General features: G+C 42.3%; 1 protein-coding gene across 1 annotated transcript in view; it reads right to left on the bottom strand.

Annotated features, from left to right (window-relative positions):
* Nucleotides 1-7432: 7432 nt before the first annotated feature.
* Nucleotides 7433-27597, bottom strand: part of LOC142477108 (uncharacterized) — a 237848-nt gene continuing 217683 nt past the window's right edge. Inside the window, exons 19-23 of the mRNA XM_075582160.1 lie at nt 26790-26932; nt 21202-21353; nt 18118-18181; nt 11767-11891; nt 7433-8521 (exon numbers count right to left, since the gene is read on the bottom strand). Coding sequence (XP_075438275.1) covers nt 8517-8521; nt 11767-11891; nt 18118-18181; nt 21202-21353; nt 26790-26932 — 489 coding nt within the window. The 3' untranslated portion in view covers nt 7433-8516. The remainder of the gene's footprint in view (nt 8522-11766; nt 11892-18117; nt 18182-21201; nt 21354-26789; nt 26933-27597) is intronic.

The following is a 27597-nucleotide window of genomic DNA, read 5'->3' as shown; positions in this document are numbered from 1 at the left end:
TGCACGCATTAGATACACTCCCCTTTATGTGCCTCCCCATATTCCCAACCCTCACGAGAGGCGAGCTTCAGCAAGGCGCCTCATTGGTGATCTGTCTTCACCAATGGGAGATGCTAACAGCGCTACTCGCGCGAGATTTCGATCGTGAGACGTCATTGTTGGGGGGGGGGGATCACATACTTTACAGGGAGAATACACACACGCACATTAACTCTTTGACAACTCTAACTCTTTGACAACTCTAACTCACATTAACTCTTTGACAAAGGGATTTGTTCCCGAAACGCGTCAGAGTTACCCTGTACCCCTCACTTGTCATTTAATAAATATAATTTTAACGTTTTTGCTGGTCTGTAGCCCCATTCTCTGATATTGCTGTGCTCCGTTTTTGGACCTCATGGGACATCTACTGTTCCCTAACAGAGCAGCAGAGTGGTCTATTAGTGGATAACGCTCTTGTCAGGAATAGCCCTAAATTTTTTTCGTAAATGTTCCCTTCTCTGTCCACCGGTTGTGCTGCTGTGTTCTGTCTGCTCTGGGGTTCCTCTGTCGGTCTGCCTCCTCTTGTTGCTCCTGTCCTCTGTCCTTATAGTTTCCTGTTTCCTGTTCCTCCCTCGCCTTTGTTTTGTGTCCTGACTACTTATGCCCATGCCCAATGCTTCTGCTTCTGTTCCTTGTGGAGTCCTGATTCATATTAAAGGCCCTTGCTGGTGTTCTGACTTGTTCCTGTTTTGTTTTCTGCTTGTGAGTCCCTAGTCTTAGTTCCTGCTCCCCTGTCCTGATTCTTCCTTCCTGTTGTCGACCCCTGCCTGGACCCCAACGATCCTTTCTTGCTGCCTGCCACCGAACCATGCCTGTGACCCCGACGATCCTGCTTTCTGCCTGCCCGTGACCCCAACAATCCACGCTCCCTGCTGTTCCAGCCACCGAGGTCCTACTCGCTCCAGGAGTCTCCCCCATGACAGAAAACAAAGGCCATCTCTGGACCTCACCGGAACAGATTCTCTGCCTTCCTGCTTAAGCAGACCCCATCCGCTTATATTGGAGGAAGATAAGTACTTTGGTTTTGGCTTTTCGAAACCCTGTTTGGGATCTTGAAGGGATTTTTTTTCTGCAAAGTGTTCTGCAGGATTTGTTGGGCATTTTCACCCTGAGAAGAATTCCCTTATAATAAAAAAAAAAATAATAAAACAAAACTTGCATTTTTCTGCAGTACCTGGTGTCACCATTTTAGACTCAGATTTTCATTCCCTGGACACGGCTCATCTCTCTGCATTTCTGAGTGGGGCACTGCAGATTTTCAGACTTGCATTTCTAAAAACAGACAGACTTGCTTTTGATTTCTTTGCTTGGGTATACCACTGCTGGTTCTCAGGGTCCATTTCAAAAAGACAAAAGTATTTTCATTTGTTTGTATTTTGCTGTCTATGGTTTCACCTGCAATTATGATATTTCTATCACTTATGCTAAGGTATCAAATCTAAAAGTCAGCTCTCCTATCTTTTTGCCTCCCTGTTTATGTCTATTTCTGTTGTTCATTCCTATGCTTCTGCTTTAAAGACACATTTCCTCTTTACTGCTTTTCTTGGGGAAGTTGGTTTTCCCTATGTCCGAAAACTATGGCTCCCACTTTGAAAAAAATAAAATCTTGAGCAATAAATGTGAACACAGTACCACTAATTCTTCAGAGCTTCTCAAAGCAAAGAAAAAGAAGAGATGAGGTGTTACTGTACAGTGGAAGTTGCAGAAGGAATTAAGGATGATCCTTCAACATCAGGAAAGCCTGCGTTAAAAGAGAACAGAGATATGCTGCAGCCTAAGGCCACTAGCAGAATCATTCCAGGAGTAGTGGAAAGAAAGAGGACACCTTTAACCAAGGTAAAGATGCCTTAACTCGGGCCTTTCAACCTGCATGGAATGAGATTGATTGCCTCAATGGGCGACTTAATAAAGAGCAAGAGGCTGCCCTACAAATGTGTCTGTCCACAACAATTGCTAAGTGCGAACTACAGGAGAAAGAAAAGGATCAGTTGGAGAGTGACATGGTTATCAAGTCGAGTAAGCTGGAGAAGGCATACTCTAAGGCTGCCCAGGAACACAGCTTAGTTGATAAAATGAACACATCACTGGAAATCTCTCTAGAGGAAATTGACAGGCTTGGCACAGTGCTGGAAACCTCTCCGAAGGAAGTTCACCGGCTTAGTACAGTGCTGGAAGACTCTAAGGAGAGGCGTTGCCACTTCAACAGAGAGCTACGTTCAATGAAAGAGATCTTCAAAGGGTTAAATATGTGGTTTTGAAACTGTAAACCAAGAGTGCAAGAATCTCTATGTCCAAGTCAGTGAAGGAGATAAAAGACTCCATGAATTAGAAGAGAAGAAGCTATTGATACAAGAAAAGTCAAGGATGCAATTGTTACTGGAAGACACAGAGGGTGTCTTTGAAAAGGAAAAAGATAACTCCTTATGTTTCCAGTTAGAACTTTCTAAAATCAGAGCAGACTCTGAAAGAAATACTAGAAGCATTCTAACTTTTCAGAGATATTACAGAGCCCTCCTCCAAGGAAGGCTTGAGAGACAGCGTTATCTGCACAAATGCTCCATAGCTGTCTTCATACAGGTCACCTATAGAGGGATGAAAATGTGGTCAGCTTTGTTGTTAGAATAAAGAAGTCTGCATTTTTCAGTCCACCTGGAGAATGCAACAAAAAAGGAGGAAATATGAATATCTGAAACAATGTGTGATTGTACTGGAGTCAAATGTTAGAAGGGTTCAGCATCAAAGACGCTACAGGAATATAAAGAAAGCTGCTTCAGTGGTCCAGTGCAGATACAGATCCTGCGTCCTAACCAAGCAAGCTGTGGGTTCATATGAGCGCTGTTGTCTCAGTGCTGCAGTCTTCTTCCCAAAAGATGCTAGAAAGAGGCAGGTTATTACAGAGAAGTGCAGTGCTGGTCCAGGGGAACTGGGTAGCCAAGAGTGATGAGATTTACCCCAAAGAGTCATCCAGTCCCCACAGCGGGGTATCAGCCGAGGTGCTGTGTCGTGGCAGAGACTTTATTATTTGGACGTTCACGCAGGAGCCTATGAGTGATGAGGAAACCATGGATACATCTACCTGTGACAGTATGAACAATGGGATGATCAATGGCATTCACATGGAGGAGATCTCATGGGAATCTGTGAACGGCCACACTGCAAGAGGAAATGGTGATGCTGTAGCACAGGAACTGAAAGCGTTTGTGGCAGCGACCTTTAAGATACAGAGGCGGCACACTTTATCCTTACCTGGCTAGTGCCGCAAGCCGGGAGGTGTCCCGGCTTGCTCGTTTATTTCCCTCGGCGTGCCGCGCGTCATCGATGCATGGTCACGCTTCATCGGGAGCGTGCACGCATGGCGCGCATGCCCAGGACTCCCCGAGGGAGCCCTGGTGTCCCGCGATGTGGGGGATTGCGGTGGGGGGCTCCAGGGGACCCGGCGGACCCGGAGAGGGGAGGGGGAAGCCCTGATCGGAGGACCGATCCTCCGAGGCTCCGGCGCGCGCCCGGGACACATCGGCGCGCGCCCGGTTTCTGTTGCGGCCGAGACCGGGCAAAGGTAAGAATAAACTCGGCCGCAACAGTAACAGCAAAATGCCTGGGACAATTCACTGTCAGCCACTTTAAATTGGCCTCCATGAAAGACATCCTGTTGATCCGGGAGGGTCATCTGGAGGACCTCCCCTGGAGAGGGGGGAGTAATGTCAGGAATAGCCCTGACATCTTTTCCTAAATCTCCCTCTCTCCCAGTTCCTTTCCTTGTCCACTGGGTGTGCTGCTGTGTTTTGTCTGCTCTGGGGTTCCTCTGTCTGTTTCCTCTTGTTGCTCCTGTCCTCTATCCTTATAGTTTCCTGTTCCTCCCTTGCCTTTGTTTTGTGTCCTGACTCCTTATGCCCATGCCCAATGCTTCTGCTTTTGTTCTTTGTGGAGTTCTGATTCATATTAAAGGCCCTTGCTAGTGTCCCTGCATGGACCCCAACGATCCTTGCTTGCCGCCTGCCACCGACCCGTCTGGACCCCGACGATCCTGCTTGCTGCATGCCACTGAGCCCTGCCTGTGACCCTGACGATCCTGCTTCCCGCCTGCCACTGACCTCAGCCCGTGACCCCAACAATCCACACTCCCTGCTGTGGCAGCCGCCGTGGTCCTACTCATTCCAGGAATCTCCCCCGTTACAGCTCTAAATATTGATGCATAGTGTTGGTGAGCCTTATCTATTATTTTTGGCAAAGCGTTTGGTTCAATTATATGGCTATATATTCGGCAATATACACCTATTACTGTATATGTATCTTTTCTTAGGTACTTTTAAGGCAACAGTTGACCCAGCCTATGACACTTACTTTGTTATATCTATATTTGTTAATGTGTATTGATCATATGCATGGTGTCATTGGAATTGCTGCACAAGATATATGTCCCATTCATATCCACAGCTTATTGGAGATAGAGATTAGTGACCAGCTGCTGTAGTGGCAATGTCACTACAATATATTTAAATCTTCCTGAGAGCCAGACCAAATAATTAAGATGTCATCAATGAATCTTCTGTAGAAGTATATATTATCCCTATGCTTGCTCATTCCTACTCTTCTCAGTGTTCATCAATGATCTCCCCACAGCTTGTCAGGAAGCCTCAATACACATATATGCAGATGACACAATCCTATATGCACACAGCCATAGCCTCTCTGACCTTCAACACATACTTCAGTCTGACTTTTTGAGACTCGAAAACTGGATTTCCCAAAAAAAACTGTTTTTAAACACTGACAAGACTGTAACAATGGTATTTGGGACCAAGACTACATTTTTAAAGCTTCCAGCGACTGAGCTCCACATTAGAACCAACACTAACACCACCTTAACTCCTGTTACTAGTTTTAAATACCTGGGCATATGGCTTGACTCCCACTTAACATTCGGGATGCACATTGATACCCTGACAACCAAGACCTATGCCAAACTAGGGGTACTTTACAGGAACAAATCCTCCCTAAGTCTCCTGGTCAGAAAACATATCGCACAGCAGATGTTAATGCCAATTATTGACTATGGAGACATAGTATATGGCTCGGCAACTCAATCCCACCTTAGCAAACTTGACACCCTCTACAATTCAATTTGTCGTTTTGTTCTCCAATGCAACTATAACACACATCACTGTGAAATGCTCAAAGAACTAGATTGGTCATCGCTCGAGTCTAGGCACAAAGGTCACCTTTCCGGTCTTGTCTTCAAATACTTTCTGGGCAAGCTACCCACCTATCTGAACAAGCTCCTCACCGCTACCACATGCAGCACTTATCATCTGAGATCTGACTCCAAAAGACTGTTCATGGTCCCAAGGCTCAACAAAGTATCCGGCCGCTCCTCCTTCTCTTACCGTGCATCCCAAAACTGGAACAACCTACCGGAGACTCTCACATCCACCAAAAGTTTAAGTTCTTTCAAACTAAGGCTGTCTCACACTTTAATCTGGTCTGTAACTGTTACATAAGCCTATAATATACATCTTCTCTAACTGTGCATGCAATGTCTTGTATATAAAGTATACCCTGTTCATTTATGTAACTGTATTTGTAACCGTGTATTATTTCTCATGTAAACTATGCCCAGGACATACTTGAAAACGAGAGGTAACTCTCAATGTATTACTTCCTGGTAAAACATTTTTAGAAATAAAATAAATTAATAAAAGTATTCCTGTTCCCATAATCCCATAAATAGCCCTGCATAATTAGAAAATTAGAAATGAGAAAATCTACAAGGATGTATGGAGAGTGGACCAACCTTGAGGAGAGCAGAACCTAGCACCAAAGTCATGCCATTTTTCTACTGTATATCAAATAATATGGACAATATATTGAACATTCATGCATAATAATTATATTTGAGGTGTTTGGCTGAACGCAGTAGATACTTTATAATATTTATGTGGTACTATGCCATAAATTCATGACAACGTTAGGCAATGTCAGTAAGGTGTTATATGGCTTAACACCACTTACTAAATATGGACCTTGATGCGATGGAATGAGTCACAATACTAATGCTAAACCCATGAAAGCAATAATAACACCCATTTATGTTTGCATAAGATTTTGGTGTAATCCGTGATGCTCTTTAAAAATAAAATATATATATATTTATATATGAGAGGGCGTAAGCACAGATGTGAAATATACTCAACATCTAGATATTTATTTTGGTTGTGTTAGCGTCATTTTCATTAGCACGTAGAACATGCGAAGACAGACCATTTAGAAAAATTAGATGAGAAATTGACAATGGTATGTATTAGTTTTTACCTTTTTGTAACAGGTTTGGAAGACTTTTATGAGATGTGTAAAATTCATCCTAATGTGTTTCTGTATTTATTCAATGCTGCCTTGTACAGCACCTTCTTTATTCACCCCATTTCCCCATAATAGGAGGTTAATGCGGTAGCATACTCACTGTGTTTATTGCATGCCATTACCCAGAATGCTTGTCTACAGTTGAACAACTGTATGACGTGAGACAGTGGTGTGAATTAGGCAGGTTGTGGGACTTGTGGAAGACATGCAGACAGGATAACTTTACTAATGTATATGCAGAAAATGGCTAATTATAATCGTAACATACTGTATAATGTAAATTATTTGGCATCTTTTCCCTGAAACTAAGCATCAGCAGTAGACAGAGTGGCATCTTCTGACTCTCAGAGTCGTAAACATAACAGTGAGAAATAGCCACTCTTACACCTTAATAGTCTTAACTTAGTAGTCTTCATAACTGAGCTACTTGCAGAAACTCTCTGGGTTTCCAAAACGAATGAATTTTGTGGCATAAAAATGAAATCCGCTCATAATGAAATCTGCTCACTGACTTAAGCTGCATCCATAATAATCTTTAGGAGAAGAAATCAGCACATTCCCCTTCTAAGCTTGCACTTCAGTTCACACGTACCTCTTATCTGCAGAGACAGATAACTGGGAAAAGATTAGCTCAGCCTAGTTTTGGAGCTCACATGCTTAGGAATTCCAGGAAATGTCCAATCGGAAAATTGATATATAATAAGAGTGACTGAGCCTTTTGCTAGGAATCAGAAGTCACCTGATCACCCAGATCTCACTGCATCCTCACTGCCATTAATTACATTCTTAAGAAGTTGTGTCTGCTTTTTGATTTTGAAATAGGTTTAGAGAAATGTTCTATAGATCCCTCTAGTGTTAAATTGTAACAACCCCCCACCCCCCATAACAACACTAGACTGCTTGTTGTATATATAGAGTGGAGCAGTGACCTAATAGAAAGATTTTCAGAGCAATGGTTCACTTCTAATACTAAAAATAATAATAATATATTATTATACAGTATGTGGACAAATGAACAACTCTTAGACATATAGAAAGGTGTATGCATTTTATTTTACCAAACCACTCAGAGACGCCACTTCCTTTATTGGTGTAGGGCAGACCTGCACGACTCCAGTATGACCGAGCCACTAATTGAGCCAGCTGTGCTGAAGTAGGGATATCCTGAAAACCTGGCCTGTTTGCGGCCCTTGAGGACTGGAGTTGTGCAGGCCTGGTGTAGGGTGAAGTCCATGTTAGCTGCCCATGTAACATTATTTTGTGCCGCACACACTTGCTTCACCACAAATGTATGCAAAAAAAAAAAAGATAATAAAAGATGTGGCCTTTGGTTGAATCCATTCATTTGATTGTTTCTAGATAACTCCTCTTGCAAAGATGTGATCCATACCAAAAGCGTAAAAAATAGCTGATATCTTCTTCTTAAAAAAAAGACGCCCAATACATTTTTAATTCATGTTAATAACTCATCAAAATAGGCAATGGCCATCTAGATTTCTCAAGCAATCTTTTCACACATTTTGTAGACAAAGAAAATCCAATTACATCATGTGTCATTTACGTATTAACTTTGTCATGCCATGTTTTAGGCAGAGATCACTATTTTAGTTCTGTAAAAACGTATGTGTTCCTGTAACACTGACTAAGGGTGGGACAACACCCCTGAAATGTTGTGTGTTTTGCTTTCTGCTTTCTCCATCAAAATGTGGTAAAATAAAGATACAGCACTGAGCTGGTTAAGTGGCACTAACGTTTGAGTGTGGTTGTCTCCATTTGCATCACATGTTGATAGTAGCTTGGATTCAGGATGCCCGGGACAGACCAGCACAGAGGGAACTAAGAAGAGTACCAGAAAATCTACTACCAATAGATAAAGACATCCTGCGAGTGTGCAGTCCAAAACTACACATCCCTGTAATATGGGATCAGTTCCCAGCAATGCTCCATGTAGAGATTTAGTTGAATGACACTACAGTACATGTGAAGAACTGTTGCTTCAAGTTCAAGCATCAACTTTTTCTTTAATCCTTTTGCTCGACTTAAGGTTCTTCCGCAGACGACTTTTATTGCAATTACAGTTTATTTGTCCCCATTCACTTTTCTCTTTGAAGTATTTTTCACTCTGAAAGAACAATACAGTACAAACATTATTGAAAAAGCAGCAGAATAATCCATTGGTATTATTCTATTTAGTAACAAGTGGGTGAGATTTATATAGTTGTTCAATCCACACTATTATTATTTGGTTCTGTTTTAAATCAAAATGTTCTGTGTAACCAAACACCACATCGAGTGGCCAATTATTAGCCCTATTATATATTTGATTATTTGATGTGTGTATACAGATATGTAGCCATGCTGTAAAATGGTCTGCCGTTTCCTCTCCTGCTGGCAGTAAGCCTGGTAAGTTACAGGGATGCCAGCAGTAATCATGGAGGTTTGCCCTCACACCCTGGTGAGGTGCCCTATGTGTGGATGGGAGTGGCTACATACTCTGAGTCCACCGTTAGTGACATCAGAGATGTGCCTGCCCCCTGAGGGATATAAGGCACAGCACTGCTCAAAGTTAGTGTGTTGGAGAAGGAGCAAGTCTGCGTTGAGACTTGGAAGTCGGTGGCACACTAGTGCTGTAACTAGTGGCTTTAAGTTATGTTAAGTGACATCTAGCTGTCCAAGCCATACTGTGTCCAGGGACCTGGCACAGGGGTGATCTCCCTGAAGGGAGAGGGGATCCCACTCTATTGGGAGGGTGTACCTTTGAAAGGATAACACAGCAAGATGTGTAGCTAGACAACTCACTGTATGGGGCAGTTGGTCCGCACCGTAAGCCACAATAAAGACACCTTGATCAAGAACATCTTCATGTGTGAGTCTGAACTTACTCTACACATGATGGCACCACGGAGGAGTTCCTTATCAGAATCATCCCCATGCGGACGCAGGGATCCTGACGAGGTGGAGGCGCTGCACTGGATATAGGTAGGACTCATGCACACTACCTCAGCTGCCTGTCTGGGTTGGCAATCCCCACACAACATCATGCGGGAGACTCAGGAGTCCTGCACCACCAGACACGACCATGTAATGGGGATTGGTTAGACCACAGGGGCCAATGTGAGATTGGGTGGGTCAGGCCAGGCCAGAAAATCCGTTACAGATATAAAAAAATCAAAGACGAATAGACGATACTGTTCTGTGGCTAACAAAATGGATTTATTTGTGCGAGCTTTCGAGATACACTGATCTCTTCTTCCGGTGATGGAACATTGAATAAAGCGAGCAAGGGTTTAACTTAAAAACAGTGCATATAGGCATGTTATCTGTGACTGAAACCTAACACCCCCCCTGTGTAGTATGCGATTTATGACTTGAGGTGTTAAATAGTCCCTGAATGTTAGTGATGTAAGAGTGTGTATGTATATGTATGTAAATATAAATTTATAAAGAGCCCACAGTGTATACAGCGCTTTACAAAAGGTGCATGTGGAGTGGGAGTGTATATCAATGGTGTGGGTAGGTGTGGAAATGTAATAGACTGTTGCATTACTATAAGTGTGTGTAGATACTATGTGGTCCCTATTGATATATAGGGATGGAATTACATAGAGTATTTGTATGTGTAAGAGACAACTGTGTGTGCATACATATAGAGCAGTATGTATAGACATGGCTTTTAGCACTCATGGGAAGAGAGTTCTCTCGTGTCAGTAGTGACTCATAAAACGTTGGTCTCGGTTTAGGCCACCGTTAAGGGTCCCGAACAGTTGAATAAATTTGTATTCATGCAACCGTCTCTCTTTCGGTGTTCTAAGATTATCTTTGTGTATGGCAGGCCTGCACAACTCCAGTCCTCGAGGGCCGCACACAGGCCAGGTTTTTAGGATATCCCTACTTCAGCACAGCTGGCTCAATTAGTGGCTCAGACATACTGAGCCACTAATTGAGCCAGCTGTGCTGAAGTAGGGATATCCTGAAAACCTGGCCTGTTTGCGGCCCTCGAGGACTGGAGTTGTGCAGGCCTGGTGTATGGCCACCTTCAGATCGTTCATCTTATGGCCAGAGTCAGAGAAATGTTCGCCGACAGGACTCTTATCTATCTATCTATCTATCTATCTATCTATCTATCTCCCCCCTTTATAATGTAGGCAGCTACTGGCTTAGGAACAATGATTGGTTTAAGGGTTGCTACTCTTAGAATCCCCTGCTCATGAGGCTGAAGATAAAGCTTTATGTCACTCTGTCATGTTGTCCTATCCCAGGCAGCAGGGATTTGCAGAAGTACTTTCACCCAATTAATGAGGTCCAAGAAGAGTTTTGCAAGGAATATGGGGAATGCCCTTTCTAAAAGTAATAAAAAATCTTTTTTTCCCCATTTTATAATAGAAGGCTTTTCACAATAAGTTGACTTTTCTGAAACACCAAAAGATGATCAACATGTGTTTTGATTAACAGTACCATTTTAATTTGTGTGATTATGTAAGTGATCATGCTCCATGGAGGTAATCCCAGGGACTATTCCTGAGTTCCAAAGCATTGTTGCTAGTAATGTTTGCTGTATTTTTGAGTGCAATTATTTCTGGGTTGCAAATAACGCCAAGCTCTAAGTACTGTACTATGTCACCTGCTGGCAATTTCTGCAGACACAGAACTGGTCATTTGACAAATTAAAGTATATGTATAAACACAAAAATCATAGTTGCTGCATTAGTTTTAGGTAAGCACTAATTAAAAAAATCATTAACAGAAAAATGGTGCAACATTTGTCCCATAAAGCTACTTCTTCTTGATAAATTGTGGAGGCCCTCAACTGGAGTCATGCTTTAGTGTTCTGCAGAAAGCAGAATTACAATTAAACTATATAGTGCTTTAAACAAACGAATAAAATATACAGCTACTGTATGTAACAATTAACACATGGGGCATTGCCACTTTTTCTGGGTACATCTGAGGCAGAAATCCAAATGGTGTATATTAGCTAAACAAACCCACAACTTGTAATTTTACTGTCAGTAGTACTCAGTTTACCAGTGACCCATGCAAATGGCTGGCAATAAACAACAGATATACATTTTTCTCAATTAATGATTAGATATCCTGCTACAGATGAGTGTGAGCCATGTCCATGCTGACACCAAACACTTACAGTATATAGTCTTTGTAAAGTGTGTGTGTGTGTGTGTCAACGGGTCAACTTCAACAGCAACAGGAAAACTAGTAATTACGTCATAATCATATATCGGGTCACAGGTTACTCACATATCTAGTAGAGACATTGATGGTCAAGTCAACCTATTAAATCCCAGTAGAAGCCTTAACAAATGCAGTGCGTGTGTCTATGACTCAAAAACACTACTGAAGGAACATTACCATTGTTGCCTGGAGATTGATCTCTTGTTCTGCCGACAATATCTACTGTAACATGAGACTGGGGCTCAACATACTGTGGTTCTGTTGTGTGAAACGTCACTTGACCTATGCTTGGATAGCTTTCTCTAAAGGGTTAGGAGAGAGACAAGCATGAAACCGAATGTCAAGACAATTTTACTTGCAATCATCTCTATAAATGCAGTTTGAAGGATCTTATGACTTGAAGACAGAGAGTGCTGTGACTTCTGCAGCTGCATCGTCTACGCATCATGCTTCCTGTCTTTTTCTCTTCTGATTATCATTCTACTCTGCATTGCCTTGATCCCTTTAGCCCCTCCAGCCTATACTGTATCTCCCAGAATCTCGGTGAAACAAATTAACATTTGGAAACAGGCGAAAATCACAAAAGAAAACCTTGAAGCCCTGTGTCAGGTACATCTCTCACTTTGTTATATTGTATCTATTTCTTCTCACTGACATGCATTTCATGTAATGTTTTTTGTTCTTGTTTTGCTTTCATGTCTCTAGTGCAGTGTTTTCAAACAGGGTTCGTAGGATTCCTTGGGTTCCCTGGGCATCCCTAAAGGGTTCACTGCAATTTTCTGGTCATTTGAACAGTGTATCAAATTCAGAAGAATTTACAATCAATCTGATCACAGAGTTGCTATTCTAGATGGGTGAGGGTTCTATTCTAGATGGGTGAGGGTTCTATTCTAGATGGGTGAGGGTTCTATTCTAGATGGGTGAGGGCTCTATTCTAGATGGGTGGGGGTTTATTAGAATTTCCCTTAGGGTTCCTTAAACAAAAAAAGGTTGCAAACCACTGCTCTAGTGTAACTTTTCCTGTGCAGCTGCACTGCAAAAAGTCCTATTGTAAACTATGTTGAGTTTCTCATTTTAAGTACATAACAACAATACAATATTTTCTGTGGCATTATACATAGACTATCTGGTGGATACAGAAAATATTGTCCATATTCATAATCTGTTCAATTGCACAACTAATGTTGAAATACTGTACTTCACACATGTAGTGTTTGGGTTGTGATCTTCCACAGAACAAAAGGGCAACTTGAGCCACACACTGGAAAGGAAGTTAAATGTGAAGTTCACCCCAAAAAGGACCTATCTCGAAATTGAGCCCAACATTTATTTTGTCCCTAGTCCTTTATTATTTCATTCTGATGTTTATCTAAAAAGGTCCAGCCCATCCGAGTACAGGCATACCCCGGTTTAAGGACACTCACTTTAAGTACACTAGCGAGTAAGGACATGTTGCCCAATAGTTAAACTGCATCTCGCGCATGCGCCTGTCAGCACGTCCTTAACAGCAATACCGGCTCCCTACCTGTACCGAAGCTGTGCGCAAGCGGGGAGACTAGAGCCTGTTACAAATGCATTATTTACATCAGTTATGCACGTGTATGACGTTTGCAGTACAGTACATGCATCGATATGTGGGGAAAAGGGAGTGCTTCACTTTAAGTACATTTTCGCTTTACATACATGCTCCGGTCCCATTGCGTACGTTAATGCGGGGTATGCCTATATTCACCTGCCGACTTCTGCTGTGTATTCTAACTTGCGCTATGTCTGTATTTCAGTGAAATGGTCTTATCCGCAGATAAAGTTATTTGATGTCATTAAAGCTGCAGTTCAGTCTTTTTTTTTTTTTAATTTTTTTTTTAAATTCAATAGTTTCATGTGGGCAACCTCTAATTACCTAAAGAACTGTATAGCTGCCAGTCAATTCATTCTCCATGTATTGATCGGTGAAATTTGGCGACATCTTTAGATATGGCATATGTTTTTCATCTGCTTCTGTCAGTCAGTGGAAGCTCATGAATATTCATGAGCACTCCTGCACTGACATGTGCAAGAGGGAGGGCAAGGCTGACAAAGGGGTGTGCCAGGGCTTGTGACAGGACATGAAGGGGCAGTGCCTTAGCAAATGCTTGTTAAAATAGAATACAAGAAAATTGGTCTTTCAAAGTTGTTTTTTTTTAAACAGAAAATGCTAAAAGTATTTATTCTTACTACAGAATTGATTTATTAAAAAACACAAACATGCAGGATATTGACTGAACTGCAGCTTTAAGGCCCAGATCCCCACAGGTCGGTTATTGACTTAACAGGGCATTAACCTAAGTTAGCGCCTCGTTAAGTGTTAACATGCAAGTTTAAAGCTCACCAACACAGTGCTAAGTGCTAAGAGACAACCTATGTTTAGTGAAATACACCCACTAAAGGTTAAAGCGAGTGTTTCACGCAGCAAAAGCTACGACAACAAAACCGTGATGCTTTGTCCGTATTGTGAGCCCCAAATCAACCTACTTTTTCCCAAAAGTGGCTGAAAAATTATGTGTGCTACAAATCTTATCATTTCACTGACTAGGATTTCACATTAAACCAACAACCAAGAGTTAATTCTGCTTTATATTGATTTGAACATTTAATGGGTAATGTGGGTTATATGTTTGCTCGGTGGGACAAAGAATAAAGCACTAAAAGCAAAAAGCATGTGATAAAAATAAGGCAAAAAATAGCATTTGTCTAATAAAAATGATGCATGCCCTATATAGTATCCCAGAAAATTCTATGAGAATCTAGTGCCACCGAACACTTCTGCACATAACTTCCAATCAACACTATTAGCTTAACACTTTTTTTTTATAACAATGTCTCTTTTTTTTTTAATGAGAAAGTGTGTGTGTGTGTGTGCAGGGCCGCTGACATATTTCCTGCTGACATATTTCCCCTGGACTAGAGTTACGTCCGCCCCATGTCGGCGGTATTGCGAGCCCCCCCATTTCACACCTCACGAGCCCCCTCTATTTCCCCCCCCCCCTCTCCCATGTCTTTCTATCCCCTCTATCTCACTCCCTCTTCTTCATTTACCCCCATCCCGCCTCGCATGTATTTATCTCCCCGGGGTCTCACTCTTACTCCCTCTTTTTCTCCCTCACTCCCTCCCTCACCCTCACCTTTCGTCAATTACCCCACTCTCACTCAATCCCCCAACCACAAAATACGTACCAACCCCCCCCATTCCATATTAAAAAGACCCCCACACCCCCCCTAATACATATTAAAAAGTCCCCCATCCCCCAATACATATTAAAAAGACCCCCCCAATACATATAAAAAGACCCCCACTCCCCAATACATGCATCACATGCCGGTATGGGTTATCGCACTCATTGCATTAACTCCCATTGAGTTGAATAGTACAGATGTAGCAGGCGTTATTGTGCCCTCTAGCCCTGCCCCTTTCCCTGCCTTAGCCACTACCCTGTTTCATGCGCGGCCAATGCATTTAGAATGCCAGTTGCTCCCACTAGTACATTGTGTGTGTCCCACTGCAACACGCATGGGGCAGCAATAACGGCAGCTGCATCTGCACTGTGTGTGTTTGCAGTAGGATTTTTTCTGCTACCTTGTTGGACCCTCTTGGATTGGAAGTTTCAAACTTACTCAGGCACAGGCACACAAAACTCACACTTAGAGGCACCGCAGGTCTTTTACGTCTGGAATGGCCCCTATCTGCGATCGGGTGGGGGAAACACCGTTACAAATGTAACAAGGTTTTTTTTTTTTTTTTTTAACTAACTTTCCCATCTGCTAAACTGGGAATAAGCAGTGTAAAAAAAAGTCCAGATTTATCAAGGAATTTTAAAAGGAATTCCACAGAAAACAACGGTACGGTATTTGTTTCCACTTGATGAGATCAGTACTATTCTTATGCCCTAGTTTTGCAGCTTGGGAGACTTGAGAAAATAACCATGTATGTGCAGAGCTTGTCTCAGTCTGTGATGGATCTACATTTCTGCAGGACCAATGCTGCAATGCAGCAACTAGGACTGTGCATCACAACAGTACTAAGAGGAAAGGAATGAAAACAAATGATATTACATTGTAAAGGGCAATGGGGTGAATTCTAAAAGATCCAAGATCGCCTATCTGTGCTCTCTGACACGGAAGCCATCATTCAAGTCAGAAACTGATGGTGAATCTTTCAATACTATTTTGGTATTTACTTATTTCTGGTGTCTTTCTGTCCTTCCTCTTTTTGGAGATCAGGCTGGGTTTCCTTGGTGTGTGAACGGAGCACTCACACAAGACTAACGCTGCAAGGATATTCAATAAGACTGATCCAGCATATGTGTAACTTGTCTGTTTGTTTACATACAACAAAGTCAATGGGGATTTGTGGCTGAAAACGTCCCGAATGACTTATTTGGCTTATAAAGAAATAGGCCCTAAACCTGATGGGCTTGAAAATAAAAAAAAAATGATGTAGGGACCGAATCTGAGGCAGAAACAAACAATAACAAAGGGATAGGGAGTGATCACAGAACCATACTAATTGAATGAAGTGGTCAAATACATCAATGTGGTAATCAAGTAATGGGTGCAAACTGTGAACTGAAAAGTGAATCAGAAAAGGTGAAGGGAAACACAAAATGGATGTGCCCCCTAAAAGAATTCACTTAAATGCACACCATAACAGTGTATTTTAACACACTAAAGTCTTTATTATAGTGCGCAGTGCTGGTTGATCTAGCAAGGTAGCTGGACATTTAACCCATTGGCCACTCACTTGTGTACATTTATACACTTTCATTATTGGGTCTTACCGTTGCTCCAGAGGGGTTAACACCCTGACTCCTAGCAACCTGTGTCCTCTTATCCCACCATTATCAAGTGGTTAACTGGGATAGTATGTACTTCTAACAGATGACACGGTTGCCCGATAGCATTGATTTAATACATTTTTAATTCACATTACACATTACTTTGGTAATATATGTTTTAAGTAAATTTATTAAAAGCTAATTTTTACACTGTTATGGTGTGCATTTAACTGAATTCTTTTAGGGGGCACATCCATTTTGTGTTTCCCTTCACCTTTTCTGAGAAACAAACAATAACATGTTTCTGCCTCAGATTCAGGTTCCTCCTCCCACCCCTGATACCCTCCCTGTAGCATGGAGGCGGGATTGAAGGCCAGTGGTGGTCAAAGGGAGGGGGGATAGGAATGAGCCTCTCCAAATATTTCCCCCAAACATTCCACAGGTCCCTCTTGCTGGCTCCGCCTCCACTTGCACCAGAATCCAATCAGCAGAGGAGGCGTTAACCCCTGCAGATGCTAAAGCTGCAGAGGAGGAGGTAGAACACTCCTCTCTGATGTCACTCCCCTCATGTCCCTCTATCTCCCTCACATGTCTGTCTACTCTCCCGATCTCCTTCTCTTTCACCCCTACAGTGTGTAATTCTCTTTCCCTCCATGTAACTTTCTCATCCCCCATGAAAATGTATTGTCCTCAAATCACTCCCTTTTCTACCCATGTAACTTTCTCCCACCCCATAGCGCTTGGTCCAGTTCCGGTCTTATCCTTTGCCCAAGGCGGCATGCTGGCAGCGAGCCCCTCCTGTGGAAAAAGTTAAGGGTATTTACCTTGATGAGCGGCCCTCCTTCAGCAGCATCACACACATCGCTCTCACCTCAATGTGAGGAGCGGTCCTGCAGGTCCTGGGGCCCCATGCTCCCTCCTCCAGCTCCCCCCCTGGCCGGAAGGTGGATCCCGGCGCAGACAGGAGGAGGCAGAGGAGGGAATAGAGAGAGAGCGGACCCCCGAAGGTGACTGCCTTGACCTAAAGCCAGCCTTTGCACTTTCTTTCCCCCCAATGCCACTCTCTTACTGCCCTACTAAAGTTAAAGTACTGAAAACAATTACTTGTATCCATAGTTGAAAACAGCACATCCACTATATATATATATGATTCAAAAATGTTGGGGGCACTCAAATACAGCACACTATATAAAAAATAAGAGAAAGTATACTTAACAGTAATTGAGGTGCACGTAGAGGGACAAGGAACGCCAAACCAGTCCAGTAAATATATAACAAAGAAAGGGTCCGCAGCACTTTCCAGATGAAAAAAAGAAATGTATTGAAACATAGGGCAACCAACGTAATCTAGGGCAACGTACGTTTCGGACCCACACAGTCCTTTCTCAAGCTTGATGCCCTATGTTTCAATACATTTCTTTTTTTCATCTGGAGAGTGCTGGGGACTCTTTCCTTCCTATATCCAAATACCAGTGAAAGTGCCCAACCGTACTCTTTACCCTAGAGTAACATCACACTTTGACCACTGGTAGGGATACACGTTTTGTTTCCCTCTTTTAATTATTTGCATGCCTTTTTAGATCTTGTACATCCAGTGACAATGTAAGAAAATAAATTAGTTGTGAGCAGCTGCAATCAGAAACCCTCCCAATTTATGTTGGATGTGCACACTTCTCTGATGTTTTACACGCAGCCCACTGTCACACTATATACTCACGGGGTTGTGAATAGACTACTGGTCTGCATCTCCGCTTGCTCCCAATCTAGTGGAGGTACAGATCCTGGTGAAGAGAATCAATACAGCTGCATTAAATGTTAACCTTAATGTATTATATGTACAGTATGTATATTAGGAGAACATGTATGGCATTTAAGGGGTGTTAATGCAATTTCATGTTAAAATGAATTGAAGTTACGTAGAACACTTTGTAAAAGTGGTACAAAATGATGGGGTCTGTACTGTATATCAAGCATTGTAAAATGTGGTTATGCCATTAAATTAATGCCAAGAGTAAATGTTATGCGTCATTTCTGAGCTGCAGTGTAAGGAGGTGCTGTGCATGACACCAGTCACAGTTTGGCAGATATCTAGCATGAAATGGCTACAGAATCTAGTTAGTATGTCAGTTTATCTCTGTAGCTATTAAATCTGTGAACTCTTACAGTACAGTGGGTGGTGGTAAATTTAGTGTCAAATGTAAACAATGCAATTGGCAGCTCGCTTTTGTTACCAGCCTATAATGACTCTATAGAAAGGTCTAATACCAAGCTACAGTAAGGTGCAATTATCGTCAGTTTTACCCATAAGGCTAGATTCACTAAAGCATACAAGCACTTCAGTGCATGTAATCATAGTCCAAGCATGAAGCATAGTAGCAATGGGTTATTACGTTCAGTTTCACAATACTAATGTCAAATGGGTATGGAACACAGAGGAAACAATTATTGATTGTCTTTAATGGGTCACTGCAGTGAACAGGTTATTAAATGTTGTGCACCTTTTCAGAAAATGAAGCTGTCAACAGCTGGTTGTGTAGGAAGTACTGTAGCCAGGGTTGTCACCTTCGGCTGACGATCAACCTGGAGATTTTTTTTAAAAATGACACTGTGTTGCCATGACAACGGGATGCTATGTAACGTCACGCGGCGTCAAGTTGCCATGACAACGTGGCACCGCATGACGTCGTGACATCATGTGGCGTCTCATTGTCATGGCAACGAGCATCACGTGATGCTGTTACGTCACCTGACGTTCCCGTTGGCATGGCAACGCAGCGCCATTTGACAGCACGCAGCCATATTGACAGTAGTTGCAGGGGGAGATGGCGGGAGACTGCTATTGAAGGCACTATTGCTGCGTCAATATTAATTTTATTCTGCAAGCCAGGGTCATACGCAAGATGATTTAGCCCAGATAGTGTCAACTCGGCCCTCTTTTCCAAGCACGACAAGGTCTGTTTCTTTTCTTTACTTTATTTGTGGGAAGCAGGTGAAAAAACAGTCACTTGTGTAGAGATGTAGATATAATGTCTCTCTGTGTGTGCTTGGTAGTTAAAGGCAGGTGAAAAGATAATCCTACCATACAGGAGTTTACAGCAGTGCTCACTCATCCAGAGGTAATGGTGGAAAAGGAAGTGAGGGGCAAGGGTCACACTAAAATGGAGTGAGACTGCACTACTGTCAGCAAAAAGACAGGGGAGAAAATGGGAAAGTCCATTAACTGGAGGACTGGAGATGTTGCCAGAGCAACCAGGGGTGTGACAGCTTGGAAGGAAAAAGGCTACTTAATGTATCCATTCCATCTGCACTAGGTGTAATCTGCAAAGAAAGTAAATCCACTAAAGCTAGCAAGCAGAACTGCCAAGGGAGAGGGGGGCTGAACAGAAAAGGCAGACAGGGGTATTTCTGTTCCATGACAAATTTATTACAATGGTTTATCTCAGTTTACTTTACTTGAGTTAATTTAACAAAGACAAGGTTACCTCATTGCTATCAAAAGGGAGGAACTGAAGCAGCTTTACTGTAAAGAGAGAGAGAGAGGGGAAGGGGGAGAAGAGAGGAGAAGAGAGAGAGAGAGGGGGGGGAGAAGAGAGAGGGAGAAGAGAGAGAGAGGGAGAGAGGGAGAAGAGAGAGAGGGGAGAAGAGAAAGAGAGGGGGGGAGAAGAGAGAGAGGGGGAGAAGAGAGAGAGAGAGAGAGAGGGGGAGAAGAGAGAGAGAGGGAGAAGAGAGAGAGGGGAGAAGAGAGATAGAGGGGGGAGAAGAGAGAGGGGAGAGAAGAAAGCGAGAGAGAGGGGGGCAAAGAGAGAGAGGGGGAGGAGAAGAGAGAGAGGGGAGAAGAGAGAGAGAGGGGGGAGAAGAGAGAGAGAGGGGAGAAGAGAGAGAGAGGGGGGAGAAGAGAGAGGGAGGGGAGAAGAGAGAGGGGGGGAGAAGAGAGGAGAAGAGAGAGGGGGGGGGAGAAGCGAGAGAGAGAGAGAGAGAGAGAGAGGGGGAGAAGAGAGAGAGAGAGGGAGAAGAGAGAGAGAGGGAGAAGAGAGACAGAGAGGGAGAAGAGAGAGAGGGGAGAAGAGAGAGAGAGGGGGGAGAAGAGAGAGGGGGAGAAGAAAGAGAGAGAGGGGGGAGAAGAGAGAGAGGGGGAGGAGAAGAGAGAGAGGGGAGAAGAGAGAGAGAGGGGGGAGAAGAGAGAGAGGGGAGAAGAGAAAGAGAGGGGGGAGAAGAGAGAGAGAGGGGAGAAGAGAGAGAGAGAGAGGGACGAGAGAGAGAGGGACAAGAGAGAGGGGGACAACAGAGAGAGAGGGGGGAGAAGAGAGAGAGAGAGGAGGGAGAAGAGGAGAGAAGAGGGGAGAAGAGAGAAGAGGGGAGAAGAGAGAGGGGGGAGAAGGGAGAGAGGAGGTAAGATACATGGGGGTGGTGTGTGTTCTCTAGCAGGTTTTCTAGGAATGTAACTGTGTTGCTTATGTGTCAATCGATCTTGTCTAATAAAAACTACAACTCCCATGATCCCCTACGTGTGAGCATGCGCAGTAGAGCATAGGGCTGTGACCCGGGAGTAGTAGGCAGCGAAGGAAGGAAATGAGTTCTGCAGGTAGTCCTGTGAGAAATGCAAAGGATCTGTGACTCGAGTGATCTATGATGTAGCAATGAGAAGTCACTTACTATGCCTGCCCTGTCTGTAACAACCCGCCCACCCGGAGATTTCAGGGACAAACCCGTAGCCCGGAGAAGGGGATGCCAAACCCGAAGTCTCCGGGTGAAACCCGGAGAGGTGGCAACCCCGATTGTATCCCATTCCTAATTCTGTTACCTGGTGATGCCGTGGCCTGAAGGATTTGATGAATCATCCTTTCAAGGGATTGTAGCCGTTGGTTCATTTGTAGAAGTGTTGCTCTTTGATCCTGTTGGCTTGCCATTAGCAGCGTTAACGATGATGGACTCTCTTGTTGATGCAGCATTGGCCTTTAAGGGATACGAAAGACACAGGACATTGGATGCACGATCTTTGCCCCGATCAAAGCAGAACCCAAATGCTTTACACAGATGTGTTTCAGATTTCCGAGGGCTGTTGTATAGTGGCCGCGCGCGGGGAACGTATAATTGGCTGTGGTCAGTCAGCCTTTCTATAATGGTGCCGCGCGCGCGCACACGGCAGTGAGCATGGGCCGGCCGACGGGGGGGGGGGAAGACAGGGAAAAGAAATATTTTGCGCCACTACCGCCGCTGAAATGTATGTATGTGTGTATGTATGTGTCAAAGTTGAATAAATAATAATTATTTTTATTGTGCAACATGTTTTTATTTTAAAAATATTATTGAATACATTATTAACTCACACAATCTATACACACACACACATACACATATACACACACATACACACAGTACCTTCGCTCACAGCATACACAAAAATAGCGTCTGTCACGTGCACGCGAGTTCGCACAGGCGCGCGCACACGCTTCTGCTATAGGCATCTACTATAGGTCTTGGATGGGATGTGTTATGAGCCAAATAACTAGAAGGCACATACTAATTGTTTACTGTTTAACACAGGGGTGCTCAACTCCAGTCCTGAAGCCCCCCCCAACAGGTCAGGTTTTCAGGATATCTCTGCTTTAGCACAGGTGGCTCAATCAGTCCCTGCTTTAGCACAGGTGGTTCAATCAGTGGCTCAGTCAAGACAATTTAAATGCACCAAGAGATACAGAGAGAAAATAAATCCTATGCATGTTGCACTCCCCTAACTCAGTAAATGTCTAGATAATGAAAAAATAATAGAATAGAAAACTTAACATTTAACACATCAGAGTTGCAAAAATGCATGTTATAAAATGGGATAGGGGATATAACAACCTAATGTTATACACAGACTAATATATGCAGTAGAGTGCTGCTATTATACAGAGAATATAAAATGTCCAAGACTGCCAATTGCGCTGATTGTAAATAGCAACCAGAAGAGGCGCATATCGCAGTCAAAGCATAACCAGAATATAGTATAAACACTGTGATATTTCAGAATGATTGTAACCTGAGTTTGGTTATAATGGAGCTTTTACATCATTTTCATAATTGTACTAGCTGCAGATAACAGCAAAAATAATTGCACAATGAAAGATAGTCACAGGTAACATTTGTATCGTACTCATTAGAGCAATAATAATGCTTGTGATCAGTTTGAGATAGGCAGTATAACCTCTAGTCAATAGTGGTCACTGAATGTTAATTAATAAGCAGTTGATAGTCAATTGATACCGAGGCAACAAATGAGGATCAGATGTATATCAATCTAACAAGCCGTTACCAATTAACTGGTACCCAGTGACACTTATATCATTGTCACTAGAGCGATGATAATGTTAAAGCTCCGTATGAGATAGGCAGCATGACATCTAAATAGAGTCAGCAGTGGTTACTACTTGTTAGTTGGTAAGCCGTTGCTAGTCAGTTGATAGTAAGAGGCAACAAATACATTAAGCCTCATAAGTGTGTAAATATAACAAGCCGTTGCCAATCTGTTGACATTGAGAGGCAAAGGAATAAGCCTCAGAGATATGTAAAGATAAAATGTTCAGCACCTTCACACAGAGACAAAAATGTAGCAATAGGGTAATAGAGGTGCCACCAATCAAAAAAGGTTGATAGGCTGGTACAATCCGGAATGTAAATACTAATACCACGTAAAGCCCTAATGCTAAAGCCCTACAATAAAGGGGGCGGGGGGGTAGCGGGAGGAGTGAGGAATAGGCAGAGGGTGTTCCCTATAAAGAATCTCTAATCTGATTATTTGCTGTCTGTAAAACTGAGCCTGCTGGATAGAGAGCAAAAAGCTCCTCCATTGGTAAAATAGATCAAAATAAATAGTGGCTGTGGATAGCGGACGGCTTAGAAAGGAGCCCGTATAGCTCTGCTCTTGGAGGTAAGGAGTTCTCCACTCTGTGGCCGCCTGGGATGAACACACGCCGAACTAATGACATCAGTGGGTTTTACTTTGACAAGTGCCTGCCTATATTTCAATATCTTGCACGTACTTTGAGACTTTTGCAACTTTTTAAGGAAAATATAAACAGGGCTAATGTTGTTATATATTATCTGGGTTATTTCTGTTTTGTTGGATCAGGTGGAAGTAATGTTTGTGGTTGGCTACATTTTGGTCAGAAAGCCTGGCTAGGGTTATTAGCTTTCACGGCCTATAAATTGATTCTGGGCCTATGTTTTTTTTTAATCTTCCTTTGGCTGAAGTTGAGAATTTTAAGGCTTTGGTTTGCGAGGTTTTGGATTCCCACAGTTAGTCATTGCTTATTCACCTTGCTTTTGCTGGCAGGGTGATGCCAATGGGCAAGATTTTCTCACATCTGACCATGGCTTTGTCAGGACTCTCCAAACCAAATGACAATAGTCACCCATCCTCTGAAGGATGACCATGATACATGTTAATAACAGGCTTTTCGAAAATTCCACCCCATCTATTATTTTCCTACTTCATTTGGTTCTATGCTATTATTTGCAAGCGCCCCAGTGTCAAAAATGTGGCTGCTTATAGTCTGTCTCCTTCACTGTTTGAGGACTTTCAAAAGTTAGTGCAAGAAGCGAAGCAGAAGGGGTATGCGCGTGTCCTTGTTTCCTATTGAATCTCGTAGGCTATGGGTAGGTGACATGCTTATGAATTCTTCCACATGGTCAGTTTATGTTTGTGCTTGGCAGGAGCGGTGTACCAAAGGGACCGTTTTCTTATTGTTGTGATATTTATTATTATTTATTATTTATTATTTATTTATAAAATATTTTACCAGGAAGTAATAGATTGAGAGTTACCTCTCGTTTTCAATATTGACCTTGTCTGGGGGGTTATTATTTCCTTTATTGTACAGGCTAGTCAGTTAGGCCCATAGGGCTGGGCTCACTCAAGCATTGAGCAGGTCTTTAGTTCTTTTTCAAGTTACATGGTAAGTGGGATGTTCCAAATAATTTTGTAGTTAAGCAATTGGTCAAAGGATTTTTTGGCCCTTTTTGCATTAGAGAACTGGTTCCAGAAAAGAAGCAGGATTCTATGGCTTTTGTTTATAGATACTAATACCGATTTAGGTGAAGTTTCCTTTCTCATTAGATGATCTAAAACTGAGCAGTTGGGGAGGGGAGTTTTTGCGGTACTACTGTATATGCACTTCCACATGTCTCCTTTTGTCCGCTCCAACCCCTATCGAAAGATTTATTTTCTTGACCACAATGTTGTTCATCTGGATGATTCGGTTATTTTAAAATATCAGCTGAAGCTTGAAGGCATCTCTTTTTGGTACCCATTCTTTTCTTGTTAGGACTGCCACTGAGAGGCCAGGTTGAGATTCCATGAGGATGTTACCTAGAGAATTAGTAGGTGGGTATTATGTCTAATATTAGACCTCAGTAACCTGTACAAGCCTAGGGAATTATACTTTTCTTTTTTCAGTTCTTGGGAGCACAGTTTCTGTGTGGATTCGTGGAGACTCTTTCATCTATTGGGCATCCAGGGTGACATCAATTTGGAAGTCAGTTAGGTTTGTTCCCACATTTGTTAAAGATTTATTGATTTGAGTGTAGGGTGTTTAAAGAAGGATGACATTTTATCTGAGTTGGTCAGGTTTAGATCTGTTAACGCGATATGTTTACTGGAGATTATCATCATTCATCATGCTGGGGGTAATCACTTGGGAGGGTTAAAAACTGTGCAGTTGAAACAGAACAAGGGACTTTTCTTGATTTTCTGTAGTTTTTACCCAGTTCTATTGTACTAAAGTCTAAGATTGTTTCTTCGCCTAAACGGGCAGGAACTTGGTACTTTTTGTTTGTTTATTTTTATTTTTTTTATTTTGTTTCATTAGTGTTCAATGTCTGTTGCTGTACAGTATGGGATTAAAAAGAGAAAATAAAATAATATAAGTGATATAATGCAGGAGGGCTGGTATTGGATATGACTGTCAAGGCCTAGGGTTGTAATTTGTTTAAATATTATTTAAGATAATGAATACATTGTTTGTATGTTTAATAAATGCTGTGGCCTTTACCACCATTAACTTTTTAACATTTTTATTTTAGGTTTAATAATAATAAAGGAAAGGATTATGTTTGGGACAGTTTCGCTCTCTGCCTCTTAGGCACAGATTCACAAAGCTCTGTTATTGACTTAACAAGATGCTAACTTAAGTTAACACATCATTAAGTGCTAACAACAGGTAGAGAGAGAGTCTTAATTTACTAGAGTCTCAAATGCTATATATTGTACATATACATTTATCCCAGGTACATTTAAATGACTTATGCCTATATCCCAGGTATCTCTTTTTGTGAACCGGTGTCTCTCCGCCTGTTGGCTGAAGGAGGGGATGAATATAGCACTTGGGACTCCCCTTCTCTCTGAAATCTGTGAATATTAAACTCAACTGCGCTTTCTTCTTGTGTAAATCATTAGCACTAATATCCATTACAGTTAACGCTATGCTGTTTACGGGAGAAAACATGTCTTCATGTTATGTTGTTATCCTTTGTGGATACAACGCTTTTATTACCATAACAATAACTTAAGTTGATGTCACGTTAAGTGGATTAACACAGTTTAGTTGATCAAGGCCTAAATGTTTCAGCAGGATACAACCACTGAAAACAGTGACAAACATATCCAATGGTAAAAAATAAAACATGCCTTCCAGAATGCAACAGGTGATTCTGCAAGGTGTAATAAAATATGATATTTTATTAGTGTACTTGTTTTATAAAGCTAGGCTTAACTAGGGTATTATTGCAGGGTCATAGCTCTGAAGTTAGACATCCTTGTATGACCTTCACAAAGACACTACCCCCACCGGCAACATTCTTAAATGTTAAAGGGGGGTAAACACTGCATCCAAAGAGACTTTGGAATTTTGTTGGGTCATAAAACACTCAAAAGTAAAAGAGAGGACCCCTTTGTTTCAACTTGAGGTAAGTATAACTCTATCCAAACTACCTATGAGCCTAGAAACCTCCCCTATATTAGCTCCATCGCGCACAGTTGCAGCTACTGTACATATAGAGAAACTAGCATACTCCAGAGAATTCGGACATTTCACAGTGGGACTTCCTGACTCGCGATCAAAAGGCTGACATTCCCCCTTTCAGTTTAAAAAGGAGGCAAAACTGTCAATACTTTGGGAGCTGCTCTTACAGAGCCCCTGAGCCCTGAGGTATGTAGATGCCGTTACGCCGCACCACAGCGAGAATGACGCCAGTAACTAATACATCAGACAGCACTCAAGAGGGAAATATTCCCTCAGAATGTAACCTACATACAGAGAAAACATTCAATTCCCGTTTTTTTATTCCGGTGGTGTGGTTTGTTCATCATCATACACAGGTTTAGTATTTATGTGTTAGCCGTTTACGTACCTCTGCAAGCCACTGGCGTGATTCGGCCTAGGGCCGTGAGAGGATTTGATGTTTCCGTGAGTAGATCTCTTTTGTTCCATGCATGATATCTCATTCTTCAGTTTCTTCTCTTTTACTATCTGCTTCAGTTCGCCTAATTCTTCCTGGAGGAAAAGTAGGTTGGTGTTTAGACCAAGCACTTGGGCACATTTTAAATAAATTATCAGTGCTGTGAAACGATTCATACATTTTTTAAAGGCAGGCAAGTCCCACCAGAACATCACAGAGAAAAAGATAAAGCAGAATATGATATGGTGTTTAGCCTGAAACCCTTCGGGAAAAGAGGCTTAAAAACAACTCTGGATTCATCCTTATTATGGGAGCTTTAATCTACCGGATTGTTTACAAATTGTAGTAATGCCATATTATTCAATATTTCCTACTGCAGCATCCACTTAGATTGTAAGCTCTTCGGGGCAGGGACTCTGTCACGGGAGACGCGCTTAATAACACATTTATATGTCGTGGGTCCTGATTGAGCAGAACAGGTTGAGCAAAATAAACTGAGATTTATTCCCTTGATAGGCAAACACACGACAACTGCAGAATAAACTTAATAATTACACTCACGGGTAGAGAAACAGAGGATAATGTCCAGAAAGGTGCAAAGCACCAGGAGATTGTCTTTTAAACTGTAGTCCTTTTGCAAATTGCCAAATAAATAGCCAGTCCAATCCTTCTGTGAATGGGCAAAGTCTTTTCTGGTAGTTTTAAATGCTTGAAGAAATCAGGTAACAACAGCAACAAGAACAGCAACAAGAACAGCAAC

Source organism: Ascaphus truei, chromosome 2, assembly GCF_040206685.1.
Source record: "Ascaphus truei isolate aAscTru1 chromosome 2, aAscTru1.hap1, whole genome shotgun sequence".
NCBI lineage: Eukaryota > Metazoa > Chordata > Amphibia > Anura > Ascaphidae > Ascaphus > Ascaphus truei.
The sequence above is the reverse complement of the archived record's forward strand: the minus strand, read 5'-3'. Positions and strand labels throughout refer to the sequence as shown.